This window comes from Oncorhynchus clarkii, chromosome 14 (genome assembly GCF_045791955.1).
Source record: "Oncorhynchus clarkii lewisi isolate Uvic-CL-2024 chromosome 14, UVic_Ocla_1.0, whole genome shotgun sequence".
In the NCBI taxonomy this organism is placed as follows: Eukaryota; Metazoa; Chordata; class Actinopteri; order Salmoniformes; family Salmonidae; genus Oncorhynchus; species Oncorhynchus clarkii.
In genome coordinates this window covers 25898083-25912226 of record NC_092160.1, presented here as the reverse complement: position 1 = coordinate 25912226, position 14144 = coordinate 25898083, and the positions used below count along the sequence as shown (strand labels likewise).

Here is a 14144-nt window from a genome sequence, read left to right as displayed (position 1 = left end):
TGTCTCTTCTCTCTCTCTGTCTCATATCTGTCTCTCTGTCTCTCTCTGTCTCATATTTCCCTCTCTCTGTCTCATATCTCTCTCTCTGTCTCATCTCTCTCTCTCTGTCTCATATCTCTCTCTCTGTCTCATCTCTCTCTCTCTGTCTCATATTTCTCTCTCTCTCTCTCTCTCTCTCTCTCTCTCTCTCTCTCTCTCTCTCTCTGTCTCATATTTCCCTCTCTCTGTCTCATATCTCTCCCCCTCTCTGTCTCTCTCTGTCTCATATCTCTCTCTCTGTCTCTCTCTCTGTCTCATATTTCCCTCTCTCTGTCTCATATCTCTCCCTCTCTCTGTCTCATCTCTCTCTCGCTCTGTCTCATATGTCTCTCATCTCTCTCTCTCGCTGTCTCATATCTCTCTCTCTGTCTCATATCTCTCTCTCATCTCTCTCTCTCTGTCTCATATCTCTCTCTCTGTCTCATATCTCGCTCTCTGTCTCATATATCGCTCTCTCTCTCTCTGTCTCATATCTCTCTCTTTCTGCCTCTTTATCTCTCTCTCTCACTCTCTGTGTATTCTGTTTTTTCTGTGGTCCAGTTGGGAGATATAAAGAACTGGCTTCTTCATTTCTGTGTGTTCTAGTTATCTCTTGTGTAAATAAATGTTTATTCCATGTACAGTTCATTCAGAAAGTATTCAGACCCTTTGACTTTTCCCCCCCAAAATGTACGTTACAGCCTTATTCTAAAATGGATTAAATACAAAAAATCCTCATCAATCTACACACAATACCCCATAATGACAACACAAAATCAGGTTTTTAGAAATGTTTGCTAGTCTATTAAAAATAAAAAACAGAAATACCTTATTTACATAAAAATTCAGACCTTTTGCTATGAGACTCGAAATTGAGCTCAGGTGCATCCTGTTTCTATTGATCATCCTTGAGATGTTTCTACAACTTGATTGGAGTCCACCTGTGGTAAATTCAATGGATTAGACATGATTTAGAAAGGCACACACCGGTCTTTATAAGGTCTCACAGTTGACAGAGCAAAAACCAAGCCATGAGGTCGAAGGAATTGTCAATAGAGCTCCGAGACAGGATTGTGTCGAGGCACAGATCTGGGGAAGGGTACCAAAACATTTCTGTAGCATTGAAGGTCCACAAGAACACAGTGGCCTCCATCATTCTTAAACTGAAGATATTTGGAACCACCAATACCAATACTGGTGAGCTGGTCACCCGGCCAAACTGAGCAATTTCGGGAGAAGGGCCTTGGTCAGGGAGGTGACCAAGAACCCGATGGTCACTCTGACAGAGCTCCAGAGTTCCTCTGTGGAGATGGGAGAACCTTCCAGAAGGACAACTATCTCTGCAGCACTCCACCAATCAGGCCTTTATGGTAGAGTGACCAGGCGGAAGCAACTTCAGTAAAAAGGCACATGACAGTTCTCTTGGAGTTTGCCAAAAGGCACCTAAAGACTCTCAGACCATGAGGAACAAGATTCTCTGGTCTGATGAAACCAAGATTGAACTCTTTCGCCTGAATGCCAAGCGTCACGTCTGGAGGAAACCTGGCACCATCCCTACGGTGAAGCATGGTGGTGGCAGCATCATGCTTGGGGATGTTTTTCAGCAGTAGGGACTGGGAAACAAGTCAGGATTGATTTCCTTGACGAAAACCTGCTCCAGAACGCTCAGGACCTCAGACTGGGGTGAAGGTTCACCTTCCAACAGGATAACGACCCTAAGCCCTTAGCCAAGACAATGCAAGAGTGGCTTCTGGACAATTTCTAAAAACCTGTTTTTGCTTTGTCATTATGGGGTGATTGTGTGCAGATTGATGAGGGGGGGGGGGGGGGGGGGGGACTATTCAATCAATTTTAGAACAAGACTGTAACGTAACAAAATATAGAAAAAGTCAAGGGGTCTGAATATTTTCTGAATGCACTGTTTCTATACATGTACGTATCTATAGATGTATGTATCTATAGATGTACGTATCTATAGATGTACGTATCTATAGATGTATGTATCTATACATGTACGTATCTATAGATGTACGTATCTATAGATGTACGTATCTATAGATGTATGTATCTATAGATGTACGTATCTATAGATGTACGTATCTATAGATGTACGTATCTATACATGTACGTATCTATAGATGTACGTATCTATATATGTACGTATCTATACATGTACGTATCTATACATATACGTATCTATAGATGTATGTATCTATACATGTACGTATCTATAGATGTATGTATCTATAGATGTACGTATCTATAGATGTACGTATCTATAGATGTACGTATCTATACATGTACGTATCTATAGATGTATGTATCTATAGATGTACGTATCTATAGATGTACGTATCTATAGATGTACGTATCTATACATGTACGTATCTATAGATGTACGTATCTATATATGTACGTATCTATACATGTACGTATCTATAGATGTACGTATCTATACATGTACGTATCTATAGATGTACGTATCTATACATGTACGTATCTATACATGTACGTATCTATAGATGTACGTATCTATACATGTACGTATCTATACATGTACGTATCTATACATGTACGTATCAATGTACACTGAGTGGACAAAACATTAGGAACTCTTTCCATGACAGACTGACCAGGTGACTACAGGTGAAAGATATGATGATCCCTTATTGATGTCACTTGTTAAATCCACTTCAATCCGTGTAGATGAAGGGGAGGAATCAGGTTAATGAAGGATTTATAAGCCATCAGACAATTGAGACTTGGATTGTGTATGTGTGCCATTCAGAGGGTGAATGGGCAAGACAAAATATTTAAGGGTCTTTGAACGAGGTATGGTAGTAGGTGCCAGGCGCACTTGTTTGAGTATGTCAGGAACTGCAATGCTGCTGGGTTTTTCATGCTCAACAATTTCCCATGTATCAAGAATGGTCCACCACCCAAAGGACATCCAGCCAACTTGACACAACTGTGGGAAGCTTTGGAGTCAACATGGACCAGCGTCCCTGTGGAACGTTTTTGACACCTTGTAGAGTCCGGCCTAACTAAATATTAGGAAGGGGTTCTTAATGTTTGGTGAACTCAGTGTATATATCTGTTGTGTTGTCATTGTCTCTATAATCCAGCTGGACAGGTTCAAGGAGCCTCCAGCGTTCGGACCCATGTGTGACCTGCTGTGGGCCGACCCACTGGAGGACTTTGGCAACGAGAAGACACAAGAATACTTCGGCCACAACACCGTCAGGGGCTGCTCCTACTTCTACAGGTAAACACAGAGACACTGATACGGCGACGCACCTACGCAGGCACACACACACACACACACTTCTAACGCAGGTGAGATCCAGTGTGATCTGTTGGCGTGATGTACAGGAGAAAGGTGTGGTACTGGAGGGGAGATGAAGGAGGGGAAACATGTTGTACTAGTTGACTACAAGCTGATTCAGAGATTCAACAACCAAAGAAACATTGGGATTTGTGGAACAGCTGTAACACTGGCCAGTTATCTCACAGATCCACACACACAGTTTCAGCGCTAAGCCATATCCCACAATCCCTAGGGAGACTGCACCGTTCTGTTTCCATGACGACTGGCTACTACTGCCAGATTGGGGAGTGATATTAAGATACAGTGAGGGAAAGAGAGCAAGAGGGAGGGGAGTGAGGGAGGAAAAAGAGATGAATAAAATGAGAGACCAGAGGATTGACGTGATGGATAGTTGAGACTGTTGTTATTATATGGTGCTAAACAATATGGAGCCTACAATAGTCTACTGAGAGAAACATACAGTGCCCTCCTACTAGATCTGGTTCTGCTGTTTTTATTAGGGGCTCAATGATGACCCCTGGTGGTCATTCAATGTAAACTGTTTCAGACTATCCTCGTCTGATATAGTGCAGGGGTGTTCAGAATCAAATGTCTCTTGCTCTCATGTACACACACATTGATTCATACACAGCATAGTTTGGCTACTTCACTATGATGTTTTGATTTACACAGAGAGACACTAACACTCTCTCTCTCTCGCTCTCTCTCCAGTTACCCTGCGGTGTGTGAGTTTCTACAGACCAACAACTTATTGTCTGTCATCAGAGCACATGAAGCGCAGGATTCTGGGTAAGAGAAGTCCTACTTCTTCTTGGGTCATTGACAAACTGTCATTCTTCACATGGTGAGTGACAGAGTGACATTAAAGGGCTCTAACCTAATGTATTACCTTTAAAAACATTCACCTGTCCACCCCAGTGTGTGTTGATTGATCCAGGGGTGGGGGTTGTGATGGCAACACAAACGGTTCAGTCCACCGATACAGCAGCGCAAGGTTTCATAATCAAATCAGTCAATTTATAAACAGTTATCCATCGTCAAGGCGAACTTAACCACACAACAACCATATATTTAACCCTACACCCCTGACGGTTGAATCCCCAATCTATGTAACTCTACTCCGTATCCCAATCCCTCGACCGTTTCCCTGTTCAGGTACCGGATGTACAGAAAGAGTCAGACGACAGGCTTCCCCTCCCTCATCACCATCTTCTCAGCACCTAACTACCTGGACGTCTACAACAACAAAGGTCAGGCACACGCGCACACACACACACACACACACACACACACACACACACACACACACACACACACACACACACACACACACACACAGACAGACAGACAGACAGACAGACAGACAGACAGACAGACAGACAGACAGACAGACAGACAGACAGACAGTGTGTAACAGGCCTGCCCTCAGACAGACAGACAGTGTGTAACAGGCCTGCCCTCAGACAGACAGACAGTAGGTAACAGGCCTGCCCTCAGACAGACAGACAGTGTGTAACAGGCCTGCCCTCAGACAGACAGACAGTGTGTAACAGGCCTGCCCTCAGACAGACAGACAGTGTGTAACAGGCCTGCCCTCAGACAGACAGACAGACAGTGTGTAACAGGCCTGCCCTCAGACAGACAGACAGTGTGTAACAGGCCTGCCCTCAGACAGACAGACAGTGTGTAACAGGCCTGCCCTCAGACAGACAGACAGTGTGTAACAAGCCTGCCCTCTCTCATTCTCTCACAGCGGCGGTTCTGAAGTATGAGAACAACGTGATGAACATCCGGCAGTTCAACTGTTCCCCTCATCCCTACTGGCTGCCCAACTTCATGGATGTCTTCACCTGGTCCCTGCCCTTCGTTGGAGAGAAAGGTGGGGAAAACGACCACTCTGAATATGTTCTCTCTCTTATTCTCTCTCTCTGACCCTCTCTCTTATTCTGTCTCTCTGACCCTCTCTCTTATTCTCTCTCTCTGACCCTCTCTCTTATTTTCTCTCTCTGACCCTCTCTCTTATTTTCTCTCTCTGACCCTCTCTCTTATTCTCTCTCTCTGACCCTCTCTCTTATTCTCTCTCTCCAACCCTCTCTCTTATTCTCTGAATCTCTCTCTCTTATTTTCTCTCTCTGACCCTGTCTCTTATTCTCTCTCTCTGACCCTCTCTCTTATTCTGAATCTCTCTCGCTCTTATTCTCTATCTCTGAATCTCTCTCTTATTCTCTCTCTCTCTCTGACCCTCTCCCTTATTTTCTCTCTCTGACCCTCTCTCTTATTCTCTCTCTCTGACCCTCTCTCTTATTCTCTCTCTCTGACCCTCTCTCTTATTCTCTATCTCTGAATCTCACTCTGTGACTAACTCTCTCTCTCTGGACCTTTTTTGGAACACCATTATTTTTGTCTTACTGAGATTCAATGTCAAGGCCCAGGTCTGAAATAATCTGTGCAGAAGATCTAGGTGCTGCTGTAGGCCCTCTGGGCTCGGGACAGAAGCAACAGATCATCTGCAAACAGTATACATTTTTCTTCAGAGTCTCTCTCTCATATTGACTGTGCCCTCTCTCTCGCTCCACAGTGACAGAGATGCTGGTGAATGTTCTCAGTATCTGTTCAGATGATGAGCTCATGGAGAATGACGGAGAGGAAGAGGTCTATGATGGTAATCATATCTTTATAAATAGATACACATGGGAAGACCTGTTACATCCCAAATGGGACACAGACACTTTGATTGGTTCCATTTTTTATGTCTATTCAACCTTCCTTTTCACTTCCTTGTTATTGGTGTCCCATGTTTTACTCCTCTGTGATTGGTTCCCTCCAGCCAATGCAGCGGCAGCTAGGAAAGAGGTGATCAGGAACAAGATCCGTGCCATAGGGAAGATGGCCAAAATGTTCCAAGTTTTACGGTGAGTGAGTTTGTATTTACAGAGGCTTGCGAAAGTATTCACCCCCTTGGCATTTTTCCTATTTTGTTGCCTTACAACCTGGAATTAAAATAGATTTTTTGGGGGGGGTTTGTGTCATTTGATTTACACACCATGCCTACCACTTTGAAGATGCAAAATATTTGTTATTGTGAAACGATAACGGAATCGTTAAAACGGAAAACTTGAGCGTGCATAACTATTCACCCCCCCAAAGTCAATACTTTGTAGAGACACCTTTTGCAGTAATTACAGCTGCAAGTCTCTTGGGGTATGTCTCTGTAAGGTTGGCACATCTAGCCACTGGGATTTTTGTCCATTCTTCAAGACAAAACTGCTCCAGCTCCTTCAAGATGGAAAGGTTCCACTGGTGTACAGCAATCTTTACGTCATACCACAGATTCTCAATTGGATTGAGGTCTGGGCTTTGACTAGGCCATTCCAAGCCATTTAAATGTTTCCCCTTAAACCACTGAAGTTTTGCTTTAGCAGTATGCTTAGGGTCATTGTCCTGCTGGAAGATGAACATCCGTCACAGTCTCAAATCCCTGGGAGACTGAAACAGGTTTCCCTCAAGAATTTCCCTGTGTATATAGTGTCCTCCATCATTCCTTAAATTCTGACCAGTTTCCCAGTCCCTGCCGATGAAAAACATCCCCACAGCATGATGCTGCCACCACCATGCTTCACTGTGGGGGATGGTGTTCTCGGGGTGATGAGAGGTGTTGGGTTTGCACCAGACATAGTGTTTTCCTTGATGTCCAAAAAGCTAAATTTTAGTCTCATCTGACCAGAGTACCTTCCTTCTTCCATATGTTTGGGGAGTCTCCCACATGCCTTTTGGCGAACACCAAACGTGTTTGCTTATTTTTTTCTTTAAGCAATTACTTTTTTCCTGATCACTCTTCCATAAAGCCCAGCTCTGTGGAGTGTACGGCTTAAAGTGGTCCTATGGACAGATACTCCAATCTCCGCTGTGGATCTTTATTGCATCTCTGATTAATGCCCTCCTTGCCTGGTTTGTGAGTTTTGGTGGGCAGCCCTCTTTTTGTGTGGTGCCCTCTCTTTGCAGGTTTGTGTGGTGCCCTCTCTTTGCAGGTTTGTGTGGTGCCCTCTCTTTGCAGGTTTGTGTGGTGCCCTCTCTTTGCAGGTTTGTGTGGTGCCCTCTCTTTGCAGGTTTGTGTGGTGCCCTCTCTTTCCTTTTTTCTTTTTTTTTGTAACAGTATTTTTATTGGAATTTCACAATTTTCACCCCTATTAAGAGATACAACAATAGAGACAAAGCACACAGAAAAAAACAAGAAAAACAGCACCCACTTACACATATCTACGCGTATATATATATATATATATATATATCTATATATATACATATATACATACACACGCATACATATACATACATACACCCATGCATATGCACACATATACATACGCGCACGCACACATACACACCCATACATACGTACACCATTTTCCTCTTCCTGCTCGGTGCTTCTCTCACCCAATCACCATCATTGCGTCTCTCAATACATACATTTTAAACAAACTTACAAACAGAAATTAAACAAAAAAGCTCAGTTTAAACCAAGAGGTTAGGTTCCACACATGGAACGTACAGTGTAGTTCTGAAATACATAGATCCTCGCCATTCTAAGAGAATCCTTGCAGCATAATAGCTGATACCTCAGGTTCTAGGTAATTTAGATAAGGTTCCCATACTTTGTAGAACTGGTCTGTTTTAAAATGCAATGTACATGTCAGATATTTCAGAGGCACCCATTCAAATAGTATCTTATGCCAATCTTTAATAGAAGGAACCTTATCACTAATCCACTGTAAAATGATGTTTTTCCTCGCTGCGAAGGTAAGGATGTTGTGTTTCTGATATTTTTTTTTATAACCCAACCCTGATCTGTACTTCTCCACAACTTTGTCCTTGACCTGTTTGGAGAGCTCCTCTTCATGGTGCCCCTTGCTTAAAAAAAAACTAACTTTATTGAATTAGGCAAGTCAGGTAAGAACAAATTCTTATTTACAATGACGGCCTAGGAACAGTGGGTTTACTGCCTTGTTCAGGAGCAGTATGACACATTTTTAGCTTGTCAGTTCAGGGATTCTATCTAGCAACCTTTTGGTTACTGGCCCAACGCTTTAACCACTAGGCTACCTGCCACCTCTGCTTAGTGGTGTTGCAGACTCTGGGGCCTTTTAGAGCAGGTGTTTATATATACTGAGATCATGTGACAGATTATGTGGCACTTAGATTGCACATACAGTGGGGCAAAAAAGTATTTAGTCAACCACCAATTGTGCAAGTTCTCCCACTTAAAAAGATGAGAGGCCTGTAATTTTCATCATAGGTACACTTCTACTATGACAGACAAAATGAGGGGAAAAAATCCAGAAAATCACATTGTAGGATTTTAAATGAATTTATTTGCAAATTATGGTGGAAAATAAGTATTTGGTCAATAACAAAAGTTTATCTCAATACTTTGTTTACATACCCTTTGTTGGCAATGACAGAGGTCAAATGTTTTCTGTAAGTCTTCACAAGATTTTCACACACTGTTGCTGGTATTTTGGCCCATTCCTCCATGCAGATCTCCTCTAGAGCAGTGATGTTTTGGGGCTGTTGCTGGGCAACACGGACTTTCAACTCCCTCCAAAGATTTTATATGGGGTTGAGATCTGGAGACTGGCTAGGACACTCCAGGCCCTTGAAATGCTTCTTGCGAAGCCACTCCGTCGTTGCCCGGGCGGTGTGTTTGGGATCATTGTCATGCTGAAAGACCCAGCCACGTTTCATCTTCAATGCCCTTGCTGATGGAAGGAGGTTTTCACTCAAAATCTCATGGTACATTCATTCTTTCCTTTACACGGATCAGTCGTCCTGGTCCCTTTGCAGAAAAACAGCCCCAAAGCATGATGTTTCCACCCCCATGCTTCACAGTAGGTATGGTGTTCTTTGGATGCAACTCAGCATTCTTTGTCCTCCAAACACAACGAGTTGAGTTTTTACCAAAAAGTTTTATTTTGGTTTCATCTGACCGTATGACATTCTCCCAATCTTCTTCTGGATCATCCAAATGCTCTCTAGCAAATACATTCATTAAAAATCCTACAATGTGATTCTCTGGATTTTTTTTCTCATTTTGTCTGTCATAGTTGAAGTGTACCTATGATGAAAATTACAGGCCTCTCTCATCTTTTTAAGTGGGAGAACTTGCACAATTGGTGGCTGACTAAATACTTTTTTGCCCCACTGTATGTGGACTTTATATACTTTACTGTATATAGACTTTTCTATTGTGTTATTGACTGTACATTTGTTTATTCCATGTGTGTTGTTGTTGGTGTCACACTGCTTTATCTTGGTCAGGTCGCAGTTGTAAATGAGAACTTGTTCTCAACTGGCTTACCTGGTTAAATAAAGGTGAAATAAAAATAAAAAAATAAAAAATGTAACTAATAATATGACTTCTGAAGGTAATTGGTTGTAATCTTATTTAGGGCTTCATAGCAAAGGGGGTGAATACATATGTACGCACCACTTTTCAGGTTTTAATTTTTTATGAAAGTTATTTTTTTCATTTAACTTCATGCCAATGCTTTTGCAAGGCACTGCAAGTGTCCGAATGTGTGTAGAAGCATGTGAGACTGTGTATGTTCGTTTCTAATGTATGTGTGTGTGTGTTTTAGGGAGGAGAGTGAGAACGTACTGACCCTGAAGGGACTGACACCCACTGGCATGCTGCCCAGCGGAGTTCTGTCTGGAGGCAAGCAGACTCTGCAGAGCGGTGAGTACACACACGCACGCACGCACGCACGCACACACACACACACATATACACACCCCTCCACACACATACAGACACTGGCAAACAGGCCCACACACACATTCCCACTTTCTCACAAACGTTCTCTCTGTCTGCCTCTCTCTCTGCATCTGCCTATCTTTCTGCCTCTGCCTCTCTCTCTGCCTCTGCCTCGCTCTCTGCGTCTGCCTCTCTCTGCCCCTGCCTCTCTCTCTGCCTCTGCCTCGCTCTCTGCGTCTGCCGCTCTCTGCGTCTGCCTCTCTCTGCCTCTGCCTCTCTCTCTGCATCTGCCTCTCTCTGCCTCTGCCTCTCTCTGCCTCTCTCTCTGCATCTGCCTCTCTCTCTGCCCCTCTCTCCCTCTGTCTCTGCCTCTCTTTCCAGCTCTGTCTCTGTCTCTCTGCCTGACTGTCTCTGTCTCTCTCTAATTTGCTCTGCCTCTCTCGCTCTGCTGCTCTGCCTCACTCTCTCGCTCTGCGTCTCTCTCTCTCTGCCGCTCTGCCTCTTGCTCTCTCGCTCGCTCTGCCTCTCTCTCGCTCGCTCTGCCTCTCTCTCGCTCGCTCTGCCTCACTCTCGCTCTGCCTCTCTCTCGCTCTGCCTCTCTCTCTGCCTCGCTCTGCCTCTCTCTAACGCTCTCTCTACCTCTATTCCATGTTCGTCCTCTGTCAATCACTCCGTCACTCCTCACCTCACCTCACTACAGCTGATAGTACTTATAGCCTGGTGTGTGTGTGAGCTAACGCTAGCTAATGAATGTGCTAACACCAGACACCCTCAGCACTGAAGGCTGCAGTGCTGCTGTGAGGGTTTTGCATGAATAACCCTCACCCTTCTCTCACTCTCTCTCTCCATCCTCAGCTACCATTGAGGCCATTGAAGCCATCGATCCTGTTGAGGACTCAGAAGGTAAATTCCCCTCATTCATCAACAATTAGAGTGAGTGTGTGTGTGAGATAAGGCATGGTGACCCATCTATGCCATACACTTACCCACAATGCATTGAGCTCTTCTAACAGCACTGCTCATGGTGAAGCATGACTCTTATTCTTTCTCTGCCTCACACACACTTCCCCACACAGTACGACAAAGTGACTAATCATGAGTGTGTGTCGGCTGGGGGAGGAATCTGACCCTACGATAACTCTAATATTGTCCCTACACAAATACATTGTCCCTACACAAATACATTGTCCCTACACAAATACATGGTCCCTACACAAACACATCATCCCTACACACATTTTTTATTTTACCTTTATTTAACTAGGCAAGTCAGTTAAGAACAAATTCTTATTTTCAATGACGGCCTAGGAACAGTGGGTTAACTGCATGTTCAGGGGCAGAATGACAGATTTGTACCTTGTCAGCTCGGGGGTTTGAACTTGCAACCTTCCGGTTACTAGTCCAATGCTCTAACCACTAGGCTACCCTGCCTCCCAAATACATCATCCCTACACAAATACATCGTCCCTACACAACCCCTGCTATTTGGTTTTGGTACAACATGTGCTGTGTGGAGCTTGTGGAGTTTTGCATTGGAAATGTGATGTTCCATGATCGACCACATTGTAAAAAAAACACAAGACTTGTACTAACCTTATCTTGTACTAACCTGGTTATCGTGTGTAGGAATTTCTTATCGTGCACTAAACTGGTTATCGTGTGTAGGAATTTCTTATCGTGCACTAAACTGGTTATCGTGTGTAGGAATTTCTTATCGTGCACTAAACTGGTTATCGTGTGTAGGAATTTCTTATCATGCACTAAACTGGTTATCGTGTGTAGGAATTTCTTATCGTGCACTAAACTGGTTATCGTGTGTAGGAATTTCTTATCGTGCACTAAACTGGTTATCGTGTGTAGGAATTTCTTATCGTGCACTAAACTGGTTATCGTGTGTAGGAATTTCTTATCGTGCACTAAACTGGTTATCGTGTGTAGGAATTTCTTATCGTGCACTAAACTGGTTATTGTGTGTAGGAATTTCTTATCGTGCACTAAACTGGTTATCGTGTGTAGGAATTTCTTATCGTGCACTAAACTGGTTATCGTGTGTAGGAATTTCTTATCGTGTACTAACCTGGTTATCGTGTGTAGGAATTTCTTATCGTGCACTAAACTGGTTATCGTGTGTAGGAATTTCTTATCGTGCACTAAACTGGTTATCGTGTGTAGGAATTTCTTATCGTGCACTAAACTGGTTATCGTGTGTAGGAATTTCTTATCGTGCACTAAACTGGTTATCGTGTGTAGGAATTTCTTATCGTGCACTAAACTGGTTATCGTGTGTAGGAATTTCTTATCGTGCACTAAACTGGTTATCGTGTGTAGGAATTTCTTATCGTGCACTAAACTGGTTATCGTGTGTAGGAATTTCTTATCGTGCACTAAACTGGTTATCGTGTGTAGGAATTTCTTATCGTGCACTAAACTGGTTATCGTGTGTAGGAATTTCTTATCGTGCACTAAACTGGTTATCGTGTGTAGGAATTTCTTATCGTGCACTAAACTGGTTATCGTGTGTAGGAATTTCTTATCGTGCACTAAACTGGTTATTGTGTGTAGGAATTTCTTATCGTGCACTAAACTGGTTATCGTGTGTAGGAATTTCTTATCGTGCACTAAACTGGTTATCGTGTGTAGGAATTTCTTATCGTGTACTAACCTGGTTATCGTGTGTAGGAATTTCTTATCGTGCACTAAACTGGTTATCGTGTGTAGGAATTTCTTATCGTGCACTAAACTGGTTATCGTGTGTAGGAATTTCTTATCGTGCACTAAACTGGTTATCGTGTGTAGGAATTTCTTATCGTGCACTAAACTGGTTATCGTGTGTAGGAATTTCTTATCGTGCACTAAACTGGTTATCGTGTGTAGGAATTTCTTATCGTGCACTAAACTGGTTATCGTGTGTAGGAATTTCTTATCGTGCACTAAACTGGTTATCGTGTGTAGGAATTTCTTATCGTGCACTAAACTGGTTATCGTGTGTAGGAATTTCTTATCGTGCACTAAACTGGTTATCGTGTGTAGGAATTTCTTATCGTGCACTAAACTGGTTATCGTGTGTAGGAATTTCTTATCGTGCACTAAACTGGTTATCGTGTGTAGGAATTTCTTATCGTGCACTAAACTGGTTATCGTGTGTAGGAATTTCTTATCGTGCACTAAACTGGTTATCGTGTGTAGGAATTTCTTATCGTGCACTAAACTGGTTATCGTGTGTAGGAATTTCTTATCGTGCACTAAACTGGTTATCGTGTGTAGGAATTTCTTATCGTGCACTAAACTGGTTATCGTGTGTAGGAATTTCTTATCGTGCACTAAACTGGTTATCGTGTGTAGGAATTTCTTATCGTGCACTAAACTGGTTATCGTGTGTATGAATTTCTTATCGTGCACTAAACTGGCTATCGTGTGTAGGAATTTCTTATCGTGCACTAAACTGGTTATCGTGTGTAGGAATTTCTTATTGTGCACTAAACTGGTTATCGTGTGTAGGAATTTCTTATCGTGCACTAAACTGGTTATCGTGTGTAAGAATTTCTTATCGTGCACTAAACTGGTTATCGTGTGTAGGAATTTCTTATTGTGTACTAACCTGGTTATCGTGTGTAGGAATTTCTTATCGTGCACTAAACTGGTTATCGTGTGTAGGAATTTCTTATCGTGCACTAAACTGGTTATCATGTGTAGGAATTTCTTATCGTGCACTAAACTGGTTATCGTGCGTAGGAATTCCTTATCGTGCACTAAACTGGTTATCGTGTGTAGGAATTTCTTATCGTGCACTAAATTGATCCCCCTTGGCATGAAGTGAAATGAAAAAAATAACTTTCATAAAAAATTAAAACCTGAAAAGTGGTGCGTACATATGTAGGAATTTCTTATCGTGCACTAAACTGGTTATCGTGTGTAGGAATTTCTTATCGTGTACTAACCTGGTTATCGTGTGTAGGAATTTCTTATTGTGCACTAAACTGGTTATCGTGTGTAGGAATTTCTTATCGTGCACTAAACTGGTTATCGTGTGTAGGAATTTCTTATCGT

General features: G+C 42.8%; 1 protein-coding gene across 2 annotated transcripts in view; it reads left to right on the top strand.

Moving 5' to 3' along the window:
* LOC139366042 (protein phosphatase 3, catalytic subunit, beta isozyme) overlaps positions 1-14144 on the top strand; it is a 39630-nt gene that overhangs the window by 24313 nt on the left and 1173 nt on the right. For both annotated transcript variants that reach the window (XM_071103126.1, XM_071103127.1), the window contains exons 6-13: positions 3144-3283; positions 4058-4135; positions 4502-4596; positions 5100-5225; positions 5925-6008; positions 6174-6258; positions 9982-10079; positions 10953-11000. In XM_071103126.1, coding sequence (XP_070959227.1) covers positions 3144-3283; positions 4058-4135; positions 4502-4596; positions 5100-5225; positions 5925-6008; positions 6174-6258; positions 9982-10079; positions 10953-11000 — 754 coding nt within the window. The remainder of the gene's footprint in view (positions 1-3143; positions 3284-4057; positions 4136-4501; positions 4597-5099; positions 5226-5924; positions 6009-6173; positions 6259-9981; positions 10080-10952; positions 11001-14144) is intronic.